Source organism: Bubalus kerabau, chromosome 4 (assembly GCF_029407905.1).
Source record: "Bubalus kerabau isolate K-KA32 ecotype Philippines breed swamp buffalo chromosome 4, PCC_UOA_SB_1v2, whole genome shotgun sequence".
Taxonomy (NCBI): domain Eukaryota; kingdom Metazoa; phylum Chordata; class Mammalia; order Artiodactyla; family Bovidae; genus Bubalus; species Bubalus kerabau.
In genome coordinates, this window is record NC_073627.1 from 75,124,167 (window position 1) to 75,148,992 (window position 24,826).

At 35.9% G+C, this 24,826-nt stretch overlaps 1 protein-coding gene across 11 annotated transcripts in view; it reads right to left on the bottom strand.

The window, feature by feature from the left end:
* Positions 1–24,826, bottom strand: part of HMBOX1 (homeobox containing 1) — a 201,700-nt gene that overhangs the window by 98,839 nt on the left and 78,035 nt on the right. For all 11 annotated transcript variants that reach the window (XM_055577733.1, XM_055577740.1, XM_055577732.1 and 8 more), the window contains exons 2-4: positions 22,931–23,010; positions 15,168–15,644; positions 7,684–7,769 (exon numbers count right to left, since the gene is read on the bottom strand). In XM_055577733.1, coding sequence (XP_055433708.1) covers positions 7,684–7,769; positions 15,168–15,644; positions 22,931–22,953 — 586 coding nt within the window. In that variant the 5' untranslated portion in view covers positions 22,954–23,010. The remainder of the gene's footprint in view (positions 1–7,683; positions 7,770–15,167; positions 15,645–22,930; positions 23,011–24,826) is intronic.

Consider the following 24,826-nt stretch of genomic DNA (forward strand, 5'->3'; position numbering starts at 1 on the left):
GAGGTGTGGGATGGGGTAGGGGGTGAGGGGGAAGGTCAAGAGGGAGGGGACATAAGATACTCATGGCTGATTCACTTTTTATGGCAGAAGCCAACACGATATTGCAAAGCAAATATTCCCTGAATAAAAATAAACTTTTTAAAAAAGTATATATTGCATGATTCTAGTTATATAATGTTACTGACAGAATACATACTCATGGTTGCAAGGGACTTGGCAGTGAGGAGAGAGATTTAACTGCAAAGAGGCATGAGAAAACTTGCTGAGATATCAAAAATGTTCTATATCTTGATTTTGGTAATGATTATACCACTCTGTAAACTTCGTACAACTCAGAGAGAACTCCACTTTTAAGAAAGTTTTTACCTCAATAAAGCCTATTTAAAAAAAAGAAGAAAAACACTCTCCTATATACCTCAACTTTACTGTGTGAGGATCAAATGATACAGTTAGCTGACACTCGAACAACTTCACGGCGGCTCAAGGTGTTGACCTCTCTGCCCAGTTCAAAATTCAAGTATAATTTTAGAGTTGGCCTTCCAAATCCATGGTTCTAAATCTATGGATTCAGACAACCACGGACTATGTGATACTACATTTATTGGGGGGAAAAAAACGCACATAAAGTGGACCCACACAATTCAAACCCCTGTTGTTGAAGAATGTAGTTAAATTTAGCTGAAGTTGATACACACTGATGCTAAAAGCTTTCTTAAAGGCCATAAGAATTTGCATGATTGTTTCAAAATTTTATAGGTCTCTCAGATATCAAGGCCCTCAAGCTTTGTTAGTTCAAGCTTCAGTTCCTCACCTAAACAGATACAGGGACTTCCTGGCGTGTGGTGGATGGGAAACCGCCTGCCAATACAGGGGACATTGGGTTCAGTCTCTGGACCAGGAAGACTCCACATGCCTCAGAGCAACTAAGCACATGTACCACGACTTGTGAGCCTGCACTCTAGGGTCTGCAAGCTGCAACTGCTGAGCCCATGTGCCTAGAGAGCCTGTGCATCGCAACAAGAGAAGCCGTCACAGAAAGAAACCCGCGCACCACAGCGAAGAGCAGCCCCTGCTCGCTGCAACTAGAGAGCGCCCATGTGCAACAATGAATAGCCAGCGCAACCAGAAAATAATAATAAATACATGCAGCAACCGATGAATTAACAACAAGAGTTGGCAGGAATATTCCTTAAGGCATAAAAGACTTGTGTAATTTAGTAAAAATGGTATTTATTCCATTCCCTCTGAGTCTTCTTCTGCAGGTTGCTATTTATAATACTGCCTACTGCTGAACTTTAGGCTATGCTATTTTATCAGACACAGACACCTTCTGACTCTTACTGGGGTTATTTCTTCTTCATTTTTTCCTGTAGGTTTTTTTAATATAAAGAAAATTTACTTATGTTAGGTAAGAAGTATTTCATAAAACTCTTGAAGGAATATTACACCTTAAGTACAGACTTTTCTCCATGATCTTAGGAAGCAAGAACAGGGAAGAAACAAAAATGAAAACTGCTGAGGGATGAAAAACCACACTTGTGCCTAACTTTTTAAAATCACTTTTGTCAAAGCTTTTGGTAGAATAAAGTTTTTTAAAACAAAGTTTCTACTTTAAACATAGGTGGAAGAGAAATCCTGTTTTATACTGAAAATCAACCTTCTTAAGTTTAACAGCAAAAATGTATAATCCCATACACTGCATGTGAGATGCTAATAGCCCTGGTAAGACATTAAATATCAAAAACTATAGAAAACTGATTTTTCTAATGACAAAAAGTGTCCTCTGAAATTATTTTCACTCCAATTTTTCACAGCTCTCACCAAAGTGAGAAAAATGGGTGTTCAGATATACAGCCTGGATTTTTTTTACTGAGGAAAAGAAAGGTAACCGTATGTGTTGTATTTATAAGAAAACAGTTTGGCAACAAATTGCTGAATGTAGAAGAAAATGAGAATAAAATAATTGTTTTGAACCAGAGGATAGCATCTGTTCTTATTCTTCAGAGACAAGGGAAAAATCCTAAAATGTACTTTGCAAAAACATTTATATTTGAAAGGACGTTTTCTCCTAATAGAAACTAAAGCTCTAAACCTTTTCAATTTGGAAACACAAGTTCCAACTTACATGCAGAAATCTGCCATATTTATAGACAGATAATAGCCTTCATAGTGGAGCTCTACATGAGCTAGTAAAATTCATCAGGTAGGAATTGATAAGATCTTGTTAGATAAGCATTAGAATTATATTTGGTTATAATAGGATAATACCATAGTCTGTGACTTATGCCCAACCAATACTACTTTTCTAATATAAATGTAAATTCTACTTGCTTACAGGAGCTTTATTCATAATTGCCCAAACTTGGAAGCAACCAAGATGTCCTTCAGTAGATGAATGGATAAACTGTGGTACATCCAATGAAACATTACTTAAGCACTAAAAAGAAATCAACTATAAAACCATGAAAAGACATTAAAGAATCTTAAATAATTATTATTAAGTGAAAGAAGCCAACCTGAAAAGGGTACATATTATATAATAACACTCTGGAAAAGGCACAACCATGGAGGCAGCAAAAAGATCAGCAGTTGTCAAGGGTCAGGGGATAAAGAGGGAAGGATGAATAGGTAGAGTACAGGGAATTTTTAGGCAATGAAACTAGAGTGTCATCTTCTGACACTATAATGGTAGATAATAGCAATTACATTTTTTCAAGACCTATCTGAATGTACAAAACTATTTATACCTAAAGTAAATCGGGACTCTGGGTGATAATGTAGGTTCATAAAGTGCTAGATGCAAAGAATACCGGAGGCCGTGTGTATGTGTGTGGAGGGGCAGGAGGAATATGGGAACTCTATACTTATAGCTCACTTTTGCTGTGAATATACAACTACCCTGAAACATAAAGTCCATTTTTTTTAAAAGGTATATTGACATTTTAGTTGGTTTCTAGTGTCAGGTCTGAAGTTCTCTAATCAGGGAGAGGATCAATATGTACAAAACTTTGTAAAGAAATTACTGTAGTTAAACTAAATATGTAGTGCTTTTATCCTTCGTTTTATTTTATGGTTGTTTGATTTTTGGCCATGCTACATGGCATGTGAGATCCTAATTCCCCAACCAGAGGTGGAACCCATGCCCTCTGCAGTGGAAGCATGAAGTCTTAACCACTGGACCACCAGGGAAGTCCCTATTCTTCATTTTAAAGATAAGGAAGAAAGGGAAAGTGATCTGAATTCAGCTGAAACATTTCTAAAACTGGTTCAGAGCTTCTCTTTATACAAATTCTTACATTTGGAGAATAAGAGTCACGAGGGAGGGGTAAAATGCACACTTGTTAAATGTACTTAGCTGTTTAAAAACAGAATGGAGTTTGACAACTAGAAAAGATACTTGGAAAACATTTGGTCAAACCCCACATCTTATAAATAAAGAAAATGAGGCTAAGCAAAGTTATGTGATTTGCCCTGGAACACAAGGCTATTTGACAGAAGGACTAGAATTTTGGCATTCAAAAGTTTAATGGTCATTTTCCCATTATACCACTATCATCCAAGAAAACAGAATTGGGGTAAATTTCTTAAAACTCAGAGATGTCGGTTTTTTTCTTCTTTTATTTATTTACTTTTTAAGGGGACATGAATCTAATTAGGGTATCTATTTAGCTGATAAGCACACACTAAAGCATTGCCCATTTACCCACTTATTTTGCCAGCCTGATTTTCTCCAGAGGTCACCTAAGAAGAAATCATGTCTTAATAATTCTCACACCCCAAGAAAATGTTTCACCCTGAAAGTGAATATAAAACCTACATGTTTATTACTAAAGCAAAGACTATGTATGCTCCCCACCTTACCATTGTTAGTGAGAATTTTGAAACTTGCCCGATCTCTTACAGGGGTAAAAATCCACTCGGGAGCAGTTATGACTCTGTGAAAGAAGCTACAAATAACATGCTGGGAAATTCAGCAGGCACTGTTATTATATCCTGTTTATACTGTCATTTTTCCTATCAGTAGGATATTATTTATACAGACCCCACCCATGAACTTCTTGTTTATCTTATTATAGAAATCCTCCAAATCTATAAAAAGAAGCCTCTGTATTTTGTTTCTGGAACAAGCACATGTGTGGTAATTTTGCACCTCACTACACATTTTTATTTAGCATTTCCTTTTGTTATGCACCACTCGTTCTCATTTTTACCCAAGGTTGATTTATTTCATTATGTCACATACTGGAGTTAAACTTAACTGACTCCAATCTAGGACAGATTCCAGAGCACCACATCTTTTATGTTGGGGGAGATTTCATCAGGTAGCTATTCTTCTAAGATAAACTTGACTAATTTGTTTAACAGGCAGAAAAATGTGCCAGTATATTAATCAGGTGCCCCAGTGAGTGAGGCCCAAGTGCCTAGAAGCCTTTCTAACTTTGCCTTCTTTATCTCAGCTGGGTCAGTTATGAGGGCTAAGCTTTATACTAGTTCTCACTAACTTACTATTCTCTAGCTAGATCTCTTTTCTGGAATGAAAAGCATTGCTTCTGAGTTTAGGTGGATGGTTAGACAGGCTGAGTGGAAATGTGACATAGTAATACATGAGAAATACATGAATTCAGTAAGTAGACCAAAGGGACAATGAACCAATCTGGTTATAAATCATCCTTGAGCCCCTGCCTAACATAAACAATTGAATTAAAGCAGATAAAAGAAAAATGCAAATCCCTTAAGGGCAGAAATTCATGCTGCATTTGTTGAGTAAGTAAGTATTTCCAGAGGGGAAATATCACTGGACAAAGTCACTGGATAAATTTTCACATGTATACCTTGTGTTAGCTTCACTAGTACTCCTTTTCTAGGGAAACATGAGATCTTCAGAGTATGTGTGTGCAATGCTAGACTCTTTGAGAATGTTTAAGAAGATCTCTGCTTTTAAAGACTACTACTCTAAAATGCGGAACTGAAATGAAGTTTAACCTCTCAGGGTGGTAGACTAGGTGTATTAATTTCAGGCAAAAAAGAGAGGTCTACATGGGCTACAGTGATCAAAGAAGTCAGAATGAGGACAGTAACAGAAGTACTGTTGATAAAAGGTTTCCTGCTGGTTCAGTGGTAAAGAATCCGCTTGCCAATGCAAGAGACTTGGGTTCGATCCCTGGGTTGGGAAGATCCTCTGGAGAAGGAAATGGCAACCCACTCCAATATTCTTGCCTGGGAAATCCCAGAGACAGGGGAGCCTGGCGGGAGATAGCCCATGGGGTCACAAAGAGTCAGACATCACTCAGCAACTCAACAACAACAACACTGATTAACAGGAATTGGTAAGACCACGGTGAGCAGATGAAGGCAAGCTAGGCACAGTCAACGACTGTGAGCATCTAGGCGAACAGATACAGAAATGGCAAGTAGCTGAGTCCAGCTAGCAAGGATACTGAAAACAAGATGGCTATAAACAGCAGGTTGGAGTAGATTATAAAGAACTTCATTTTCCATACAATGGAGAACCAAAGATATATGAATGAACCCAAGCTTGGACTAGGAATGAAGAGGAGGAAGAGGCAGTGATATCACTTAGGGTGAGGCAGAAATGAGGGGAAGAAGCTTTTAATGGTACCAAATCCTATGATTACAGTGGCAAAGTCCACGAGTTCTAACAGACAACACGTGGAAAAATTTCAACTCTTGCTTTCAAAAACAAGAGATGGCATCATGACGACTGTCACTGACTGAGACAATGCTAGACAATGCCAATCCATGGCAGTTAATGTCAAGAAAGCTCACCAGTTTCCTAGAATACTACTTCTCATCGCAAATCACCTGGTGATCTGGTTAAAATGTAAATTCTGATTCAGTAGGTTTAGGGTGGTACATTTCTAAATGTAGAAATTTCTCTAAATGGAGAAATGTAAATGGAGATAGACAGATGTACATAGAAATGTAAATGGAGAACTGGGTACATTCTCCCAATACCGCTATCCCACGGACTACATTTTGAATGGCAAGATGCTAAAACATCTTTAATTTCCCTTTCAAAAAAGGCAGTATTTGATGTATGGTATAGCTAATGCCTCAGATATGGCAAAGAAATTCCTTTTAGAGGTACCGTATTATAATTTGCATCAACATCTGATGGATTTCAAAGACACTATTTTAAAGGTCCAAGATGATTCAAGATTCAGGGTATTCAAGAGATTCAGAAATATTTCCACTTGAGCAAAATCAACTTTATCATGCTGTTTATAACACTATAGTTTTGCCTTTTTTTTCTTTTTTAGGCTGGCAAACTAGAAGATACTATTGCTTCTAATCTTGGGGGCTGAATTAAAAGTCCTGAGAGACAACTGATCTTTCCACAGTGCATATCAGTGGGTTTTGATAAAACCCACTTAAACTGCCCTTATAATGCCCTTAGCACCACACCTTAATCCTTGAAGATAAAAGTAACATTTTAAGCATCCTATTGAAAAACAACTGAAGATTACAAAAATTAGATTCATCAATAGTTCTAGAGGAAGGGACATGCCTTTAACTTTTTCTTAAACCATGAACAGAAATATCATTTATAAAATACTTTACTAGTGTAATATGTTACACACATACTAAGACAGGGTGACCTTAGATTCTTGGGGTGAAATTTAAGATTTCCAAAATCTCATGTTTCATTTTTAACCAAATGGTCAGTAATAACATTTGAGGAAAATGAGCTTCGATATGTATCAATGTCTAGAGAACAGAAATAGCATCTTAAAATTGGAAGGTGCTGTTGAAGACCAGATTCAACTATTTCAATGTATTAATAGGAGAAACTGAGGTGCAAAGGCTAAAAAGGCCAAAGTCACAGAGAGGCTACTGGAATGTTAAAAAAAAGAATGGGAGGAACAAATTAATTTTTTTATCTGTTAATATACAACATACAACAATATATCAACTACAACATGTGTGTAGTTGAAAGAGTTTCTAGTTCCTCCCATGACTAAGATATAGTTGATTTTACTAAGCTCTTAGAAATTATTGATATCTGAGAAAAGAAGACTACAGACCAACAAAGAAAAGACATGCTACCCCCCAATTCAAGAACTTCATAAAAAATGCAATCTGAATAGAGAATGACACATATACACCACATACTCAGGATGGGGCTGCTGTTGGTTGGGTAATGGGATGGGATATAAAAAAATAAAGAGAAGACATTGGTAATTCTTATCTTCTCAGTTATGGTTTGAGAATATACATTTTCTTTCACATATGAAAAAGTGGTTAAAACACACAACTTCCTTCACTCCCATGAATCTTTTTTTTAATTGGTAAAATCAAGGAGTAGATTTGGAGGACTGTAAAGCTTTTAAAAATATGAAATGTAGAAAGCAGTTGGATGTGCATGTGTCATAAGCTCTGTCACAATTACAAGAAAACCAGAGAATCCTTTTTAGTCATAAAATAGGGAATTTTGTGCTTTTTACAAATGCTGTAAAATTTACTAGCACAAGATAAAAAAAAAAATCACTGGAGAAGTTCCAAGATATCGGAGACAATGGGTTTTAAATCACAGGCATACATTATTATGCCTAAGTTGACAGATCTGCACTGCAATGCAGAAATGCAAGCAATATTCCAACATCTGCACTAGAAGGCAGAGACTAGACCAGATTCCAGAATAAAGGGCTCGTCAGCTCTTACCTGTTACCTGTGCAACAACTGCTTGGGAAATCCTCCGATTGGCAAGAAAGGCTTTGATTTCCTCTTTTATCACACTGCTGTCCCTCCTAACAAAAACAGAAGACAAGACCAACAATGTATGTTGAAGGTAGAAATCCTCATCTTTGCTAAGAAAGGTGAAGCAGAGAGGTGGGGAGAACACAGAAAGAAAGGACACAAAAATAAAGGTAAAACAGACCGAGCTTGTGGGAAAATATGAAATTAAAACAAACCAAGAAACACCATTCAAGTCCTAAAACAGCACACCATCAGACAGACGCTTTAGTGAATGCCACAGTAGATGTAAGTCTCATACCAGAGATGGTTAATCGCATGCTGTGTATAATTCACATTAGGAACAAGCTGCCATATGGTATATGCAAATTTTCATTACTGGGGAATGAATGTATCTTATACAGACAGAAATCCTAGAAAAATAAAAAGCAGCAGCAACAACAACAAAAATCAGTTGTGAGTAGATTGTGGTTTTGCATGTTAACTATGCAACTGCATAAATCAGTTCAGTTCATTTGAAAACCTCTGTCAAAGGAACAGAAACCATCATTCTCACAACTGCTAAAATGCTGGCCATTTTAAGGCGCTTTTTTGCCTTTTAATTTGCGTTCTTTGTCCTTAATAAACCAAAAAAATTTTTACCAGGGCAGGCTGAATATAAAATTTTAGTATAAAAGACACATTAATGTCCTAATACATGTAATACACAGGATACTTAATACTTAAAACTATACTATATTCTATTCTATACTATATTCTATGATATTACATATCATAGACCTAATTTTTCCTCCACTAAGACTCTTATAAATTTTTACTTATTTAAAAGTCCAAGAAATTCTCAAAAAGATGAGACATTCACTAGAATGACAATGAATGGGAACCAGGACAAATGTAATATTGCAATGAAAATTATACCTAAAGCCTTAAAACTAATCAATTTCTCTTTGAATGTTCAAAAGAATCACACAAATGGATTTTTTTGTTCAAGCTCAAAATAACTGAATAGTGGTAACTTATGGTCTAATGCAGCTGATCAGCAAACTATGGCCCATAGACTAAATCTGGCCTCCCATCTGTTTTTATACAACCTATGAGCTAAAAGTAGTTTTCATGATGAACATTTGCAATCAATTTGAGACAGGGAATACTAACTTTGAACATGAATTGAGCAAAATATTATCCCCTTCTCACCCAAAAATTCTAATATTCTCTGTAGGCCTGTATCTTAAAGATGGTATTTGATGATCAATTATTATTCTATATTGAATTTTGCAAATAAAAATTTGTGATCATTTGCTTTCTCTCTTGTATATAAGTATCTATATCATGTCCTCGATTTTGCCTCTTGCCCACAAAGTCTAAAATGTTTTCCATCTAACCCTTTACAGGAAAACTCTGCGGACTCCTGATCTCAGACAAAGGGACCATGAAATCTTTATACATTGCTTTGTGAAGTCCTGCAAAGTCCTGACTGGAGCTCAAGTCTCTCTACAGATCATCTGGAATGAGAAAAGTAAAGTATCCTATCCCCAAAGAATCAGCAGTGATTTACTCAGAGCAGATTGGCAGTCCTTTGCTGAGGAGGAGCTAAGTGCTCTGTTGGTGAATTTCATGCTCCCTTTCAGGAATTCTGGAAAAGAGCAGAGAAGTGATGGTAGGGACAGCTTCCAATCTGGAGCTCCACAGTCTACTCTTCATCCACTGGTTGGAAATCCTAATCAAAAAGATTCCCAGAGGAAGAAAATAAAGAATCAGCAGCCTAATCCAGTACTTAAAGCTTCTCATACTGATCTAGATACTGGGCAAATTCCTTCCAAAATGCTTATTCATACTGGAAACATTTCTTTGAAAAATATGCATTCGTAATTTGAAATTTATATATCTGAAAGAAAAGGGCACAATACATTTAAAGGTCAAAATACCCATCTACATTACCATCTGGCTCTCAAATATCCAACAACAGTCAGTAGAGCAAGAGATAAACTTCAGCAGTATCTATTTCAATTGGTTTATGTAAATAAAACAACCAAATTGTTTGGTTTCTGATACAGATGCAAAATTAAGCTGAAAAAATTTAAGTAAAGCATTGCATTCCAATGTACAGAATATCCTTCTAGGAAAATGAACACTGAATTTAAGACGGTATTTAGTAAGGTTAAATAAAAATGAGCTTTTGTGGGGAAAATGATGAAATGGTATTTTCTTGACTATTGATTTAAATCAGAATTTAAATCAGTTTATTTAAAATCAATTTCTCCTCGAATAGAGACTAAGTCATAAGGAGGAGATAACACTCAATTATTCCAATAGGGCACATCCAGTTTGTGAATTATTCACAGCCCTGCGGTATGATATTACCAAGCACTGCAGCAAGACAGAAGGAACCCCAAAAAGTCTGCAAAGGAATAGAAGTTCATTTAACCCTCTCAGAGATTCTATTTTTAGTTACGTGGGAAGTTTCTAAATATCCATAATGAGTTTAAAAAACTAAAAATAAAAACCTCTTTATTCAACTGCTTTACCAGAAAGAAGCTTTTTCAAACTGAAGAAAAACAAAACTTAAAAGATAAAGGGTGTGCTTGGGCAAGTCATTTAATAAAGCTGGTTTCATCATCTGGTAAAATAAGAACAATAATATGCCCCCTACCCCATCACAAGGCTTTAAAGATTTTTCTACAAGCAATGAAATTAAAATTAAATGAAAATTATTATCAAATGTGTGTACCTAATATATAAAATTTAAAAATTCTTCAGTGTAAGACTTTTTGAAACTGTAAAAGCATTATATAAACAATGACTATCATTTTATAATACGCCAGAGAGAACTCCAGGAAAAAAAGAAACAAATGATCTGCTATAAGTACGTAAGACTGAAGTTAACATCTGTATTGGGTATTTTAAGGCACCATGAAAAGATTTCTATAAAGTCATTTTAGATGCAAGTGTTCTGTCATTTAGTTGGTTTCACTAGGTGGTTCCAAAATAGTAACAGCATTTAACCTTCTCTTACGTATTTCAAAAACTTCCATCCTACTGGGTTAAACTTGTTCTCTAAACTTTCACATATTCCCCCTCATTCATTCCACCTTCTTTAACAAACGACCTGCCACTCCTAATGTCCACATCATATCCTGTGAAATCACCGATTTCTTGGTGTGAAAATTCCTTCATTTACTCCAAATTTGTCTCACCTCTTACGCCTTACTTCCTCTGTCTAAAATTCGACATCTTTAAAGAGAATGTATCCATTTTTCCACCCTTATAAGCTCTCACTCTCCTCATGATTTCTACTTCTCCAGTCTTAATGGAATTAAAGTGAAGTGTAGGCTGATCTTTCTTTGATTCCATAGTTTTCTTCCAAGATAAGCTACCACTCTACTTCTATCTAATCACTTAGATACACTCAGTAATGCCTCTTCATGAAGTCACCTTTTTAAAAGACATCTTAAAATAATAATCACCATCTAATCAGAGAAGTTTTCTCTGATCCTCAGAGCTAAAAAAAGATTGTTTCTTCTAATACCTAACTTTAACCACTTCAAATATACATACCAATATATTACATGCAATTCTGTATTATAGTAGTTCCTGATCTGGTCTTATCTCTACTAGCAAAGTCCTTGAGCACAAAGATTGTGTCTTATTCATTATGGAGTTTGCATATATTAGAGCTTAATTTGTTCCATAAATGAAAAAATCTGTAGTTAAAGATAAAAGGTTATAAAATGGAAAACCTGATGTAAATAATTAATTAAAAACAGCTCTAAATTCCTAATGTTAAATGTCTAAGCTTCCCAAAACAGAATGGAAGAGAGTTATGTATACTAGCTCAAAATAGTAATGCTTTCTTTTCTGGAACAAAGGCTATTAAAGACTGAATGTTTAAAAGTTGTATGCTTTAAGATCATCCAAATTTTCTTAGTTGATATACACTACACATTCTTTAAGACCTCTTAAAAGAAGTCATCTATCTCAAGACTTTCAAAGGTGGAGCAATACCTACCAATACAGACTATTTCACTGGTGTAAAAACATAACTAACTACACAAAAATTCTTTCACGTACGAATAGGAAACTGCTCCCTTTAATTTCTACTAATGGAGAAAAAGCATAATTTAGAAGCTTACAAGATAATGTTAAAATCTACTCTGCATGTGTAAACACCACGGTAACTGAATACTATGTCCTACAGAACATAAATCCCTACCTACACAAGTAAATAATCTATCAGGCATATAGATAATCAACTCGGAATAATGTCTCAGAATCCTAGATAAAATACTAAACACATGAAATTTAATATGTGGGTAGTCAGGAATAACATCTTTTATATGACAAATTAATTCTGATAAACCTCATTTCAATTGTTATTTTATACATTCACAGTAGGACAATACATTTTGATATACACTATTAGCAGATATACATATACAACTATATATAAACATATATACTAATAGATGCATTTTAAAAATATTAACATGTAAAATTGGTCTTTATCCTAGCTCTTGGTTTTAAAGTCCTTCCTAAAATGTTACATTCAACAATTTGCTGAGAATCCACATTCTAGTTTCCCTTTGATTTTTTCAAAACCCTGACCAATCCAAAAATGGAAAAAGTAGCAGTTACTTTCTTTCAAATTAATCAAATTAAAAAAAAAAATTCTCCTTTGTGTACCTTGAAATTTTTAGGAGTTTAGTTTTTGGACCCAATGGATTATGAGATTTGAAAGCTAAATCTTAGAGTTGAGTGCTCTGGAGGCTGGGTAATGTGAGCATGAGCGAGGTGAATTACATGTGACATATGTAGGAAAGGAAGCAGGAGGCATTTAGGTATCCGTTCTCCCTACCTAGAGTACAACCCTCTATATCATCAGAGTGTGGAGTGGGCAAAGGGGAGTGGAGCCCTATGTGGGCACAGGGTTCTCAGAAAGATTCGCTGCTCAAAACTCATTCTCTAACATTCGACCAAATAAAAATTCATTAGGCTACCCAAGGGAGTGACTTGAAGTGACAAATATCACTTGGGGGGAGAGTGGAGGATAAGTACATTAAGGCTTTCACACTTTGTCTTGAGTTATATTAATAATCATTCCTAAAATTTTATTGAAATCTACACACATGAAAAATGTATTTACAGAAGCAACAGACACCAGTCAGTGACAGACACACTGGTAATAAAGACATGGGTTAGAACTGAGCTCTGCCACTTAAGTTTTCTTGGGTCGAGTTATTTAACTTTTGTGTATCTCAATATTTCTGCTCTACCTCACATACTGCATGGTTGTGATAATTAAAAGTGAAATAGTCATGCAATAAACTTCTCCCTCAAACCTGAGGACTGTGATTATTTGTAAACTTGAGAAAAATGAGAGATGGGCTCAAAGGAAGAGTGAAGGTGTGGGTGAGGGTGCAACGGCAGAGAACCACAGAGCGCCAGAAGGATCCATGAGACTGCTAGATGAGTAGAGGACAGCACAGGAGCAGTTCTAAGAAAGAAGTCATAAAATATCCTACCTATGCAACAAGGGGCAGTATGTAAATTAAGTACTGGTAACAATTACAAACACACACATACATACACATATATCTAATGATGAAACTTGAATGTGTGTACTTGCTGGATTTAAGCATAAACCCTGTTGTCAAGCTTTTAGACCCTTATATTCAAGTTTTAGACTCTGGACAATCTTCCAGAGACTTTTGTTAAAAATTAACTTTTCCCAAACTTCCCATTAGTCTAAAACACATCTGGGAATTAACTAATGCTTTTCAAGTCCACTAAACCTGATTAATTACAGCAACAACAACAACAAAAAGGCTATCATCCTAACAAATTTTATTGTTGATATCCACTCTGCTTAGGATAATTAAAAACTAACCTTGTTACATGTTAACTATTAAAGTAATTTCCGTTTGCCCAAATGATCCTCTCTCTCAATCTTAACAGTGATAGAGATGTTAAATTCAAAATGAACATAAACTTCGGCCAGCTGTTTAAGCAAGGAAAATGAATGAAAAGCCACACTGATGTTTTATACTTTTAAGCTTTACAAAGCTTAAATAACAGGTCCTGTAGGCACTCTATGAAACCATTTATTACAGGAATTACATTGGAATCTAGATACAACAGTCCATTTAGCCCAGAATTCCCTATATGGCAGTTCCACCCTAAATGTAACTTCAGGACAGTTTGTTCAAAAGATTATTTTACCTCTGTGGTACTACAGACCTTTCAGATGGCAATATTAAGTCACCATTATACTATCTTAAATTCCTACAGTCTTATAGAAGAACTATAACTCATAAGTTAAAATTTTATTTCTGACATATTCCTGCTACAGTTTCTTTCATATAAACCACAACAAATCTATCTGCAGGCTCTCTTCCCTACTACAGCAGTGCTAATCTACCGAAAATAATGCTTTTTATCTCTTTCCTACAGACCTCTTAAAAAAAATCCTTTAATTTCCATCATGTTAAACATAAAATCATGTACATGTAATTCAAATCTGTCCCAAACCTGTACTGGCCTCCCAATATACTATTCTTGTCACCATATATAGCCAATCTGCAGTTCTTAGAAGACTAAACATGTCTTGCCTTTTCTACCTGTTACTATTCCCTTAACTTTAAATAAAATTTCTATATTTCAAAACAGAAGCTATCCTTTAAGGTTTAGCTCAAATTCATTTATTCACTTGACATAATAAGCCTTTAGTATGTCCCAAGGACAGTTCTAGATTCCGGAGACACAAGAATGGAAAGCACAGCAGTGCTGCCCTCAAAGTGTCTCAGCTTCAGGGTGAAGCCCTTTAATTACCTCTGTTGAAACTGGACTTCTTCAGGGTTTCAAATTCAAGGTGCTTACACTTATCTTAAAATAGATGACATTAAATTTGTGTGTGTGTGTGTGTGTGTGTGTGTGTGTGTGTGTGTACACAGCACCTACTGCAAAAATCACAACTTCAGTTTCTTAGGAATAGAAACCATGTCTATTTTTCTTAAGAACACTGCTTTTTAAATAATAAATGCTCAAAATTAGTTTGTCAATTAGTGTGTTGGAGGGAAAAATTAAGAGTATACATATTATTACAAAAACATCCTATCTCTCAGAGAAAGTACTTAGAATGCAATTAAGGCTTACAACATATTTGTTAGCAATTCATAAAATTCAGAAGTTAGAAATTAGAGCCATAAAGAGAAAGCTAACCTTTGCTTAGATAACAGAATGGAAAAGACTTATAAAGCAGTAAAGAGAAAGAACTTAGGTAGAGAAAAAAAATTTTTTGAATTAAAAACATAAAAATTTTAATTTTTTCTTTATCACCAAAGGGGAAGAGGGAAGCCACAGTTCTCATATGTAAAGAGCTGAAATACAGCTTTATTACTCAAAATCAGTCTAAGCATATAAATATTTGGAGGACTCTAAATAAGAAAGAAACTAACCTCATTAATTCCTCCACTTTATCATCTACATCTAGGTCCTCTTCTGAGGCTTCAAAACTGTATGACCTCTGACCCATGCTGTTGGCATGGTAGCGAGTTGGTGACATCTTCCCATTGGACGTGGATAATCGCTCGTTATTCTCCCTCCCGTTCTGATTGGTAGTACAAGGCTGTGGGGAGGTGTCGTAACTATTGCTAGGTGACGGGGACATGCCCGAATGCTGGGTCTGCGTGGAAGCTGTAGCTGTAGAGGAAGATGCTGGAACATTGTTGGTACTATTCCCATATGAACTTCCTCCATAGCTGGACCTTCTTCCAAACTTGTCGCTATGTTCTTGATCAAGGCGGTCCAGAGTTTCCAAGGCATGGAGAATTTCATGTTTAGTCATTCCAGTACGCCGGAGGCGCTGGAGCAGATCTATCTGCTCTATGGTAAATCTGGGTTCATCTGTATAGTGAGACATGGTTTCCAGCAAACTAAAAAAAATAAAATAAAATAGTCCCTTTATTTATAATATCTACCAAAGAATGTATCATTATGTATTGAGAATGAACAGACAAAATATTTCTCTATCAACGTCTTTACTGAAAATGACTAAGACATGATTAAGGGTAATATTTTGTTTTATAGGCAAAACTGACCTAGGAATTCTGCAACTTTTATTTGGCATAGACAAAAACAATTTGGTAAGCTTAGCCCAAGTAAATAACTAACAACTAGCAAAAATATTTAAATGGAAACGTGATGGGGCACATAAAAAAACTTAATAAGCACCATTTCACCCACCACTTTGCAATTTCATGAGTATTTCATCTCTGTAATGTATTCTCTCTATATAGTTATCTCAAGAAATGGTCTTGGGTGGTTGTGTCCACAATGACCTATTCATTTTTCATAGGAAACTGCTTCCATATTACGCTTCCTTTAACTAACAAACGGTACTGCAATGCACCAGAAAGTGCCTCAGAGTCGAGGACAATATTAAGTTTAAGGGAATTGTCAAATATCATAAAAACTCTCATCATTCGAATTCCTTTCTTATAAAACTTGACTTTTGTACTGAAGATTCTTTTAAGTGGGAATTTCTTCTATTTTTATGGTTCTAGTGCCAAATAGGTTGCATGGCATGCAGCAGGCTCTCAGGTGTTTGCTGATGAAAATAAATGTCAAAGAACTTTCTCATCCTTTCCAGGTAAACTTCTACTCTGAATCAGTTCTCCTAAGCTCTTGGAGATAGTTTCTCTATCCCTCTACAAGAGGCTTCCTTGGTGGCTCAGAGGGTAGAGTCTGTCTGCAATGCAGGAGACGTGGGTTCGATCCCTGGGTCAGGAAGATCCCTTGGAGAAGGGAATGGCAACCTACGCCAGTATTCTTGCCTGGAGAATTCCATGGACAGAGGAGCTTGGTGGGCTACAGTCCATGGGGTCACATGGAGTCGGATATGACTGAGTGACTACCATACACACACACATATCCCTCTATAAAAATTTATTGAATATTCACTCTAGGCCAGCACTGGGCAAGAGTTTCATGTCATACAATCTCGGTTCCTCATAACAACACTCTATGGTAATTTTTTTTTAGTACTACACTGACTGACGACTGTTGAGGAAACTAAAGCTCACAATGGTTTTGTATCTTGGAAAAAGTCTCATTAAGACATAGGAAAAAAGACTTAAACCTAGATCTTACTGACTCCAAAAGCATGCATATATGGCAGAAATTACTGGAATCAAATGATACGGGACACAGGCTTTTGTCCTTTTTTAAGTTACCAAGTTAAACCACTTAGACAAAACCACCCCACTGAGGGACTAGGGATTCTAGTAACAGCTTTTTTTAATATTTAAAATCTTTAGTCCATATAGAATTTGTATTTACTGAATGAGTGTGAAAGGATTTGAGCTTTATTCTTCCACAAAAGGATAGTTCACTTCTCCAATACGCTTTATCGAGTAGTACATCTCTTCCTCTCTGGTCTGAAACACCAACTTTATCGTATACGAAAACTCCACACGAATCTGTATCTACCTTTGGAGTGACTGTTTTGCCTTCCAAGTCCTTTTAAAAAATAAGCAGGCAGAAATCTATACCTTTTACGTGAAGTCATTCTAGTTTTAGAGATCAGCTCATTAAAAATAAAAACAGACATTCTGCGGGCCTAAAATAATATGCAGGTTTTTGTGTCCATGGGCCACACTGTCTGCCTTCTGCGTAATCACATTTCCTTTTGCTCTCTTCCAATATTCATTTGTGACAAGCTATTCGACATAAAAATCCTGTTTTCATGATTATTACATTCTTTCCTGATTGTTTCCTTCCTCCAAGATTTTATAATGAAAAATTTTAAACCCACAGAAAAGGTGAAAAAAAAGCTGACATACACTAATCATCGAGATTTTACCATTAGTATTTTACTTGCTTTACCACATAATCTATCCATGCTCTATGAATCCCTCTATTCGTTTCATTTTTTGATGCATTTCAAAATCAGTGACAGACATCTGTATACCTCTCCTTAAATCCTTCCACATGTAGATCATTAGCTAGAGCTCAGTATTTGTTCAGGTATTTTTTTCTATTGAAGTAAAATTTACATAAAATAAAATATGCAAATCTTACATTTACCATTCTTTTGAGTTCTGAGAAGTACATCCACCTGTGAAATTAAATCCCTCGGAAGATACAGAATATTATCATTACCCAGGAAGTTCCATAGTGCTCCTTCCTGGTCAGTCCCCATTCTCTCTCCTCAGAGGCGACCACTGCTCAGATTTTTTCTCATGACAGAGGTTAATTTTTTCTGTTCCAGAACCTCCTACAAATGGAATTTCTATGTACTCTTTTGTGTAAGGCTTCTTTCAGTATGAAGTTTTTGAGATTCATCTATGATGTTGTATGTATCAGCAGTTGATGTCTTTTTATTGCTGAAGAGTACTTTATTGTAGGAATATACCACAGGTTTGTTTAGCTATTCTATTTCAGACGCTTGGAATGCCAATTGCCGGCTATTCTAAAGCTCTGGCTATTAGCTGTTACAGTTGTACTCGACTAACTTCCTTGTCAGCTTCGTATATCTGCCCCCCTTCCCCATCCCCAACCCATAATATATCATTGACTAGTTGGGTGAGAGAGAAAAACATAAAACGTTCAACCAGAGTAATTCATTTATTTTTTCTCCTGATGTCAACAGAAGAGTATACCTTGCTTAACATAAATGCTCTACTATTAAAATAATACGCAGTACTGGTAATGTTTTGTTTCATGCTAGTTACGTTACACAGGTGCATAATATGTGAACATTCACCAAGCTGTACAATTCTAATTCGTACATTTTTCAGTAGGTATATTATATTCAAAATTTGTTGAAAAAGCTGTGTAAACATTTTCTGAATGGCTTATAAGAGACACTTGACACTATAGTTTTATCTTAACCCTCAGCCCTTGGTCCTTTCTAGTGTTTAGTAACATATTAGTTTTTAATCCCAGGAAGTTCTTTTTAAAAGTAGCTGCCCCTTAGTAATCCAAATAATTTACCCTTTAACTTACTGATTTGGTAAATTCAGGTTTCTATATATTCTTTTCTCTTGAAAATGGAGTTGTTCACTGCTAACTTTAGTCTTCATGCTTTCAAAACATGTCATAAACAGACCTTATTTTATATATGAGATGTGAAGGACTGTTTTATTTTGCAGACAAAAAAAAAAAAAAAAATCAACCATGATATTTTCCTATCCCATTTATATCAGAGCTAATAGTATTCTATATGTAACTTTTCAAACCTCCCTCTGTATGGGGCAGCACTCTGTATATTAGTATAAAACTAAAATGAATCATGTGAATTTACCCTGTTAACTGAAAAGTATCCACCATAAAGCTTCTATTAAACCAACCAGAATTAAAGATTCCACAGTATCTAAAACAATGTATTTATGTCATTTCAGAGTCATTGATTATGGGAACCACTTTATTTTTTGCCATGCTGCATAGTTTGTGGGGCCTTGGTTCCCTGATCAGGGATCAAACCCGCTCCCTCTGCAGTGAAAGCGTGGAGTCCTAAAGGCTGGACCACCAGGGAATTCCCTACGGAAACCCACTGTAAAAGTGGTTAATTCAAAAGTCATGAAAGAAGATAAAAGAAGGCACCTATTATTTTGTCCACCCAGAATGTCTGTTTCCAACCACATGTTCTTGGAAAGGATGAAAGTGAAAAGTGGAAGTGTTAGTAGCTAAGGTGTCCAACTCTTTGTGACCCCGTGGACTGTATCCCGCCAGGCTCCTCTGTCCATGGAATTCTCCAGGCAAGAATAATGGAGTGGTTCCCATTCCTTTCTCCAAGGAATCTTCCTGACCCAGGGACTGAACCTGGGTCTCCTGCATTGCAGGCAAATCTTTACCATCCAGGCCACCAGGGAAGCCCTGCCACTCAAAATGCCCTACCTTCTGGCCAACAGTGTGGGCACACAAGGAAACAGTCATGCTCTTCTCAAAATATGCAGGTTAGAGTGGCAGGAAGATGGACAGTCACTGTAACTGTGGTCAGCTGCAAGAAGATGTTAGTCTGGTATATTCCTCACCATGTAGAAGGAGCTGGTTTGTAGGAAAATAAGGCAGGCATAATAAGAAATGCAGGGCAAAGCGGAAAACTCTACAGTATTCACATCCCTTGTTCTAGGCATTCCTAAGCCCCTACTACATCCCTGCTCTTCTTCTTATATTGTTGTGTAACAGCATGAAAGTGAAAGTGTTATTAGTCACTCAGTCATATCCAACTCTCTGCAATCCCATGGACTGTAGCCTACCAGGCTCCTCTGTCCATGGGATTCTCCAAGCAAGAATACTGGAATGGGTTGCCATCTACTTCTCCAGGGGATCTTCCTGACCCAGGGATTGAACCCAGGTCTTCTGCATTGAAGGCAGACTCTTTACCATCTGAGCCAACAGGGAAACAGTTTAAGTTCACACAGACTTCCCTTTATGCTTCACTTTGTTTAAATTAGATGTATGTGCCCTGCACCAAGAGAGGTTCCTAATACAAAGACATACCTAAAGTAAAAAGATCTACAATTGCTAGAGCAAAATGTATGACTGCTCTAGAGCAGAGTGGGATAATGAGCAGGATCAAATCATACATGTGACATTGAAGGCACAATATTTTATTGAGAAAATGCCAAGATTAGAAGCTCGCTTAGATACTGAGAACAATATTCCAATGTGCATTAACATAAACAAAGGCACACATCCTGTCATTTTCAAATTTTATTTCTTACAATTCACCTAGTTTAAGCACATCATCATGAGATTATGGCAATAATGACCTAGAAAGGTCATCTATGTCCATGATACCAGCAATTCTTTCACAACAGAAAAAGATAACATGTAAAAACTGAATTAATTTTCCCATATAAGACAAGAACTGTTCACAGGATAAGGAACATCTTTCACTTTAAATTACTCATCTGAATGCAGACTCAGGCCAACAATAATTGAAAATGATGTGAGAAGAATTTCGACACTGTAATAACACAGACAATGTTTAAGGCATAAAAGAACAATTAAATTCAGGAATTATGGCTCAGTTCACAAAGTGACATTCTAAAATACCATACTATTAAGGCTATAATAGTAAACCCTTTATACAATTAATTTTATCTCTACCTGTATATGTAAACCCTTCTTGAATAAGTCTTGAGGTTCAGAACAAACTTTAACTAAATCCTAGAAACATGTAGAGGAAAGAAGGTTAAAGCATACGCAAATGCCTAATCTTGAACTCATTTGTGCAAAAATGACAGAACCACCTTACTTGTAAAGCATCAACAGCTAATAAGATTTTACTGGATAACAGTATTTTCTTGAGCTGGACTCTGCTGTCTTTATCTTTTTATCTAGAATGACTAGGCAAAATATGGTACAGTCATATATTAGTTTTGTCATTCATGGTATTTATTCCATGATGATTTAACACATTATAGAGTCAATCATAATATTAACCAACTAAAGACATACTAAAGGCTCTTTGTACTATTTATGGCACATTACTCTCACAACTATTATTACCATCAAAGGAATGGCAGTTTTAAAGTAAGAAAATGACAAGAGTAAGAAATGAAGATTTGCTGGGGACTGAGCTTACAATATGGAAAAGTGATTCTGTAATTCAAACCAATGGGAGAACTGACTAATGCAAAAGAACAAAGGCTATCACTATAGGTAAGAGCATAAAAATGTTCTTTTCAAAATATGTAGATTTTGAGAAAAATAAGATTATATTCAATTTATAATTACACTTTAATAGTTCTTAAATTACCACTAATTAAGGTTGAGATTTTTAAATAATAGCCATCTATATACAATGGGGAAAATAAAATCCAAGTAAAAACATGAAAGTCTATAGAGGGAGATTATAAATTAGGTGTGGAATCAGAAAATAGGAGACCATTTAGACAAAAATAATTCAATTAACATTTACTGAGATTTCTCCAGTGGCTCAGTGGTAAAGAATTTGCCTGCGTATGCGCGAGACGTAGGTTCCATCCCCGGGTCGGGAAGATCCCCTGGTGAAGGAAATGGCAACCCACTCCAGTATTCTTGCCAGGATAATTCCATGGATAAAGGGGCCTGGTAGACTACAGTCCATGGGGTTGCAAAGAGTCAGACATGATTTAGGGATTAAACAACAACATTTACTGAATAACCTCTATGTGTCACACTACATACAATGGAAAAAGGATGCAACAAGGCACAAATAAGGCAAAAAAAAAAGGGCAAAATAAGGTTAAAAAAAAAAAAAAAAAGCCTCACAATGCTTACATTCTAATGGCTATGGTGAACAGCCATTAACAAATAAACTGTACTTTTTAAAACAGGGAAAATTAGGCCCAGAGCAACAGAGTATCATCCCTTACCCAAGCACACAACTACTTAGCAACACCTCAGGCCACAGTTCACACCACCTGGTCTATTCCAGAGACTTTCTGATGTACTATAAAGTCAACAAGAGAAGAAAAACATTTAACAAAAAAATCTAAGTAACAAGGAAAATCTACCATTCTTCCGCTTACTGGATTACAGAACTGACAACCAGAACAGAAGGAATTTAATTGAAATGTAGACTGAAACAAATTTTTAAAAAATACTTACGCTAAAGATGCACTTAATGAGCTAATAGGTACTTTATCTTCTCTAATATCTGAAATTCCCAGAATACTTCTGTTCAGAGGCCTATTTAATATGAACTAGTGGTTACGGCTGATATCCTAGCACAAAAAAATCTCTCAACATAACACCACTATCTAATTTATATTTTTTGCCAGACTCCAAAGAAAGGCTACCAACTGTATTAGCTAATAGGCATAAACTAGGCTTATTATCCCCAGCAGGTAAAGAAAATGGCTATGGTGCTTAGGAGTTTGCATACAAAAGGCAGCACTAAAGTAACATTCTACCAATATTCTGCTTGTCACAAAGAAGTTAATACTAGCCATCTGTTTCACAAATTTCTAGGCTATTAAGCACTTTAAAATTATAAGTAATTTTATGTTCAACTGAAAATCTATGTTAGACTTCAAAGTTGAAAACAGAAATAGTAAAGGACAAACGTTATATGGATCTGAAAATTCATTCCTTACCACATAACTATGAAAAAATTATTTCAACTCTACAAATCACTGCTATCACTTCTGTACTATAATATAATGCTTTCTTAACTTTATTAAAACAATAGAGAAGATGAAAATTAAGAGGAGAACTAGATACTCACACCACTGGGAAGGAACTGAGCATGCTTTACATGAGGGGAAGCAATGTCCTTGCTAGAGATGATCAGCGTTATTCATCATTCTGTAGGAAAAAAGAGAATTCAGAAACACTTTGAAATCAAATACTGAATAAAAATGTTAATTATATAATTTAAGGATTAACAGTTAACATCAAATAACCAGGTTTTTAAAAATTACTTTTTATTTCAAATAAAACATCTATTTTAAAAATAGAAAAATACTTTTTAAAGCTTTCAAATTACTCACTTGGAAAAACGAAAATCATCCCTGAAGTTTATCTGTTACCAGATACCACCCAAGGAAACAGATTTAAACATGAAATGGAATATATATATACACACACAATATTGTGACATTCAGGATAACTTGTTGATAAGAACTCCAGTACACTTATGTAGAATCCTATAAATAAAAAACATACCACAGCATGATTGAAGCTAACAGTCTTAACTGGGGGTAAAACCTGGGGTGCAGTTCCAAGTCTATTTTTTATTTTGTTGTTGTTTAGTCGCTAAGTCACATCCGACTATCTGTGACCCCAAGGACTGTGGCCCGCCAGTCTCCTCTACCCATGCGACTTCCCAGGCAGGAATACTGGAGTGGGTTGCCATTGCCTTCTCCAGGGAATCTTCCCGACCCGGGGATCAAACCGGCGTCTCCTGCATTGGCACTGCGTCTTCACCACTGAGCCGCCAGGGAAGCCCATTATTTATTTTCCTGCTAGCCAAATCTTACAGTGACTTAATTTCTCTGAGTCTTAATTCCACATGCATAAAACAGAGGTAATAGGGAACTACTTCAAAAAGCTACAAGAGTTTAAAACATTTTTTAAATGGTGGTGAGGTACTTCACAAATTATCAAGTAGCAGGGGCTTTTACTACTAATTTTAAAAAGACACCAATAACGGTGTCCATTCCTGAACAGGCTGAAGTTAATAATGGAGCGAGTTCAGTACTTCTATCTTCTCATTAACATTCTACTGCTTTATTCAGCGTTCAGACGCTGTGAACCCCGTTTAAATCACACATAGATCTTAACAAAAAAGGAAATCTACTATTCACGGTTTAGGAGCTAAAGATCATGTATTACCGACGGCACTTATTAGCAGTTTCAAACCACAATATATGGGAACTATTTCCATTAACTGCAAGTTAATATTATAAAGTAGATGAAAGCCAAAAATGTTGATGTCAAAAACTCTCACATTAAAATACACATTCAGCACTGAATTATATTAAGCAAGACCAAAGTGTCTAACAGTGACTAATGATATATGTGAAATGTACACGGTAAAGTTAGAAACCTTTCACATTTGCATATTCTAAACTGTAGCTTTAATGAATTTCCTGCTGTAGTTAATTTTCTTGCTGACGTGAGAAATACTGGTCCTAAATGGCAGATATAAAACACAAAGAAAACCTCCTAAAAATACTGTTGATTGCATTTCCTGGACAAAACACCAACAACAAGCCACACATGGATTACTGGTCAATATATATATATTTTTTCACTCGTGCTCAAATTTAGTTAAAATACACTAAATACTAGTCCTGAAATAGAAACAAGGTCATAACATAAGTAAGATATGGTCCCAGTAGTGTAAGAGCTTATTAAACTATGGGGGGAGGGGGGGAGCGGGGGGGGGGGAGTAAAACAAAAATTACACACACACACCCCTCTCCAATAAAAGACATTAAGACTAAAAATACAAGATTTATGAGCATAGCAATTCAGAAATTAATTGGTTACAGAGAACTGGGAAGACTTCTTTAAGTGAGATCTCAGCTGTTATTTGACGTTTAGAATAAGACTTCCACCAAATCAAAGTATGAAGGGAAGTCAGAATCAGTGAAGAAAGAATCAGGAAGAGGAAACA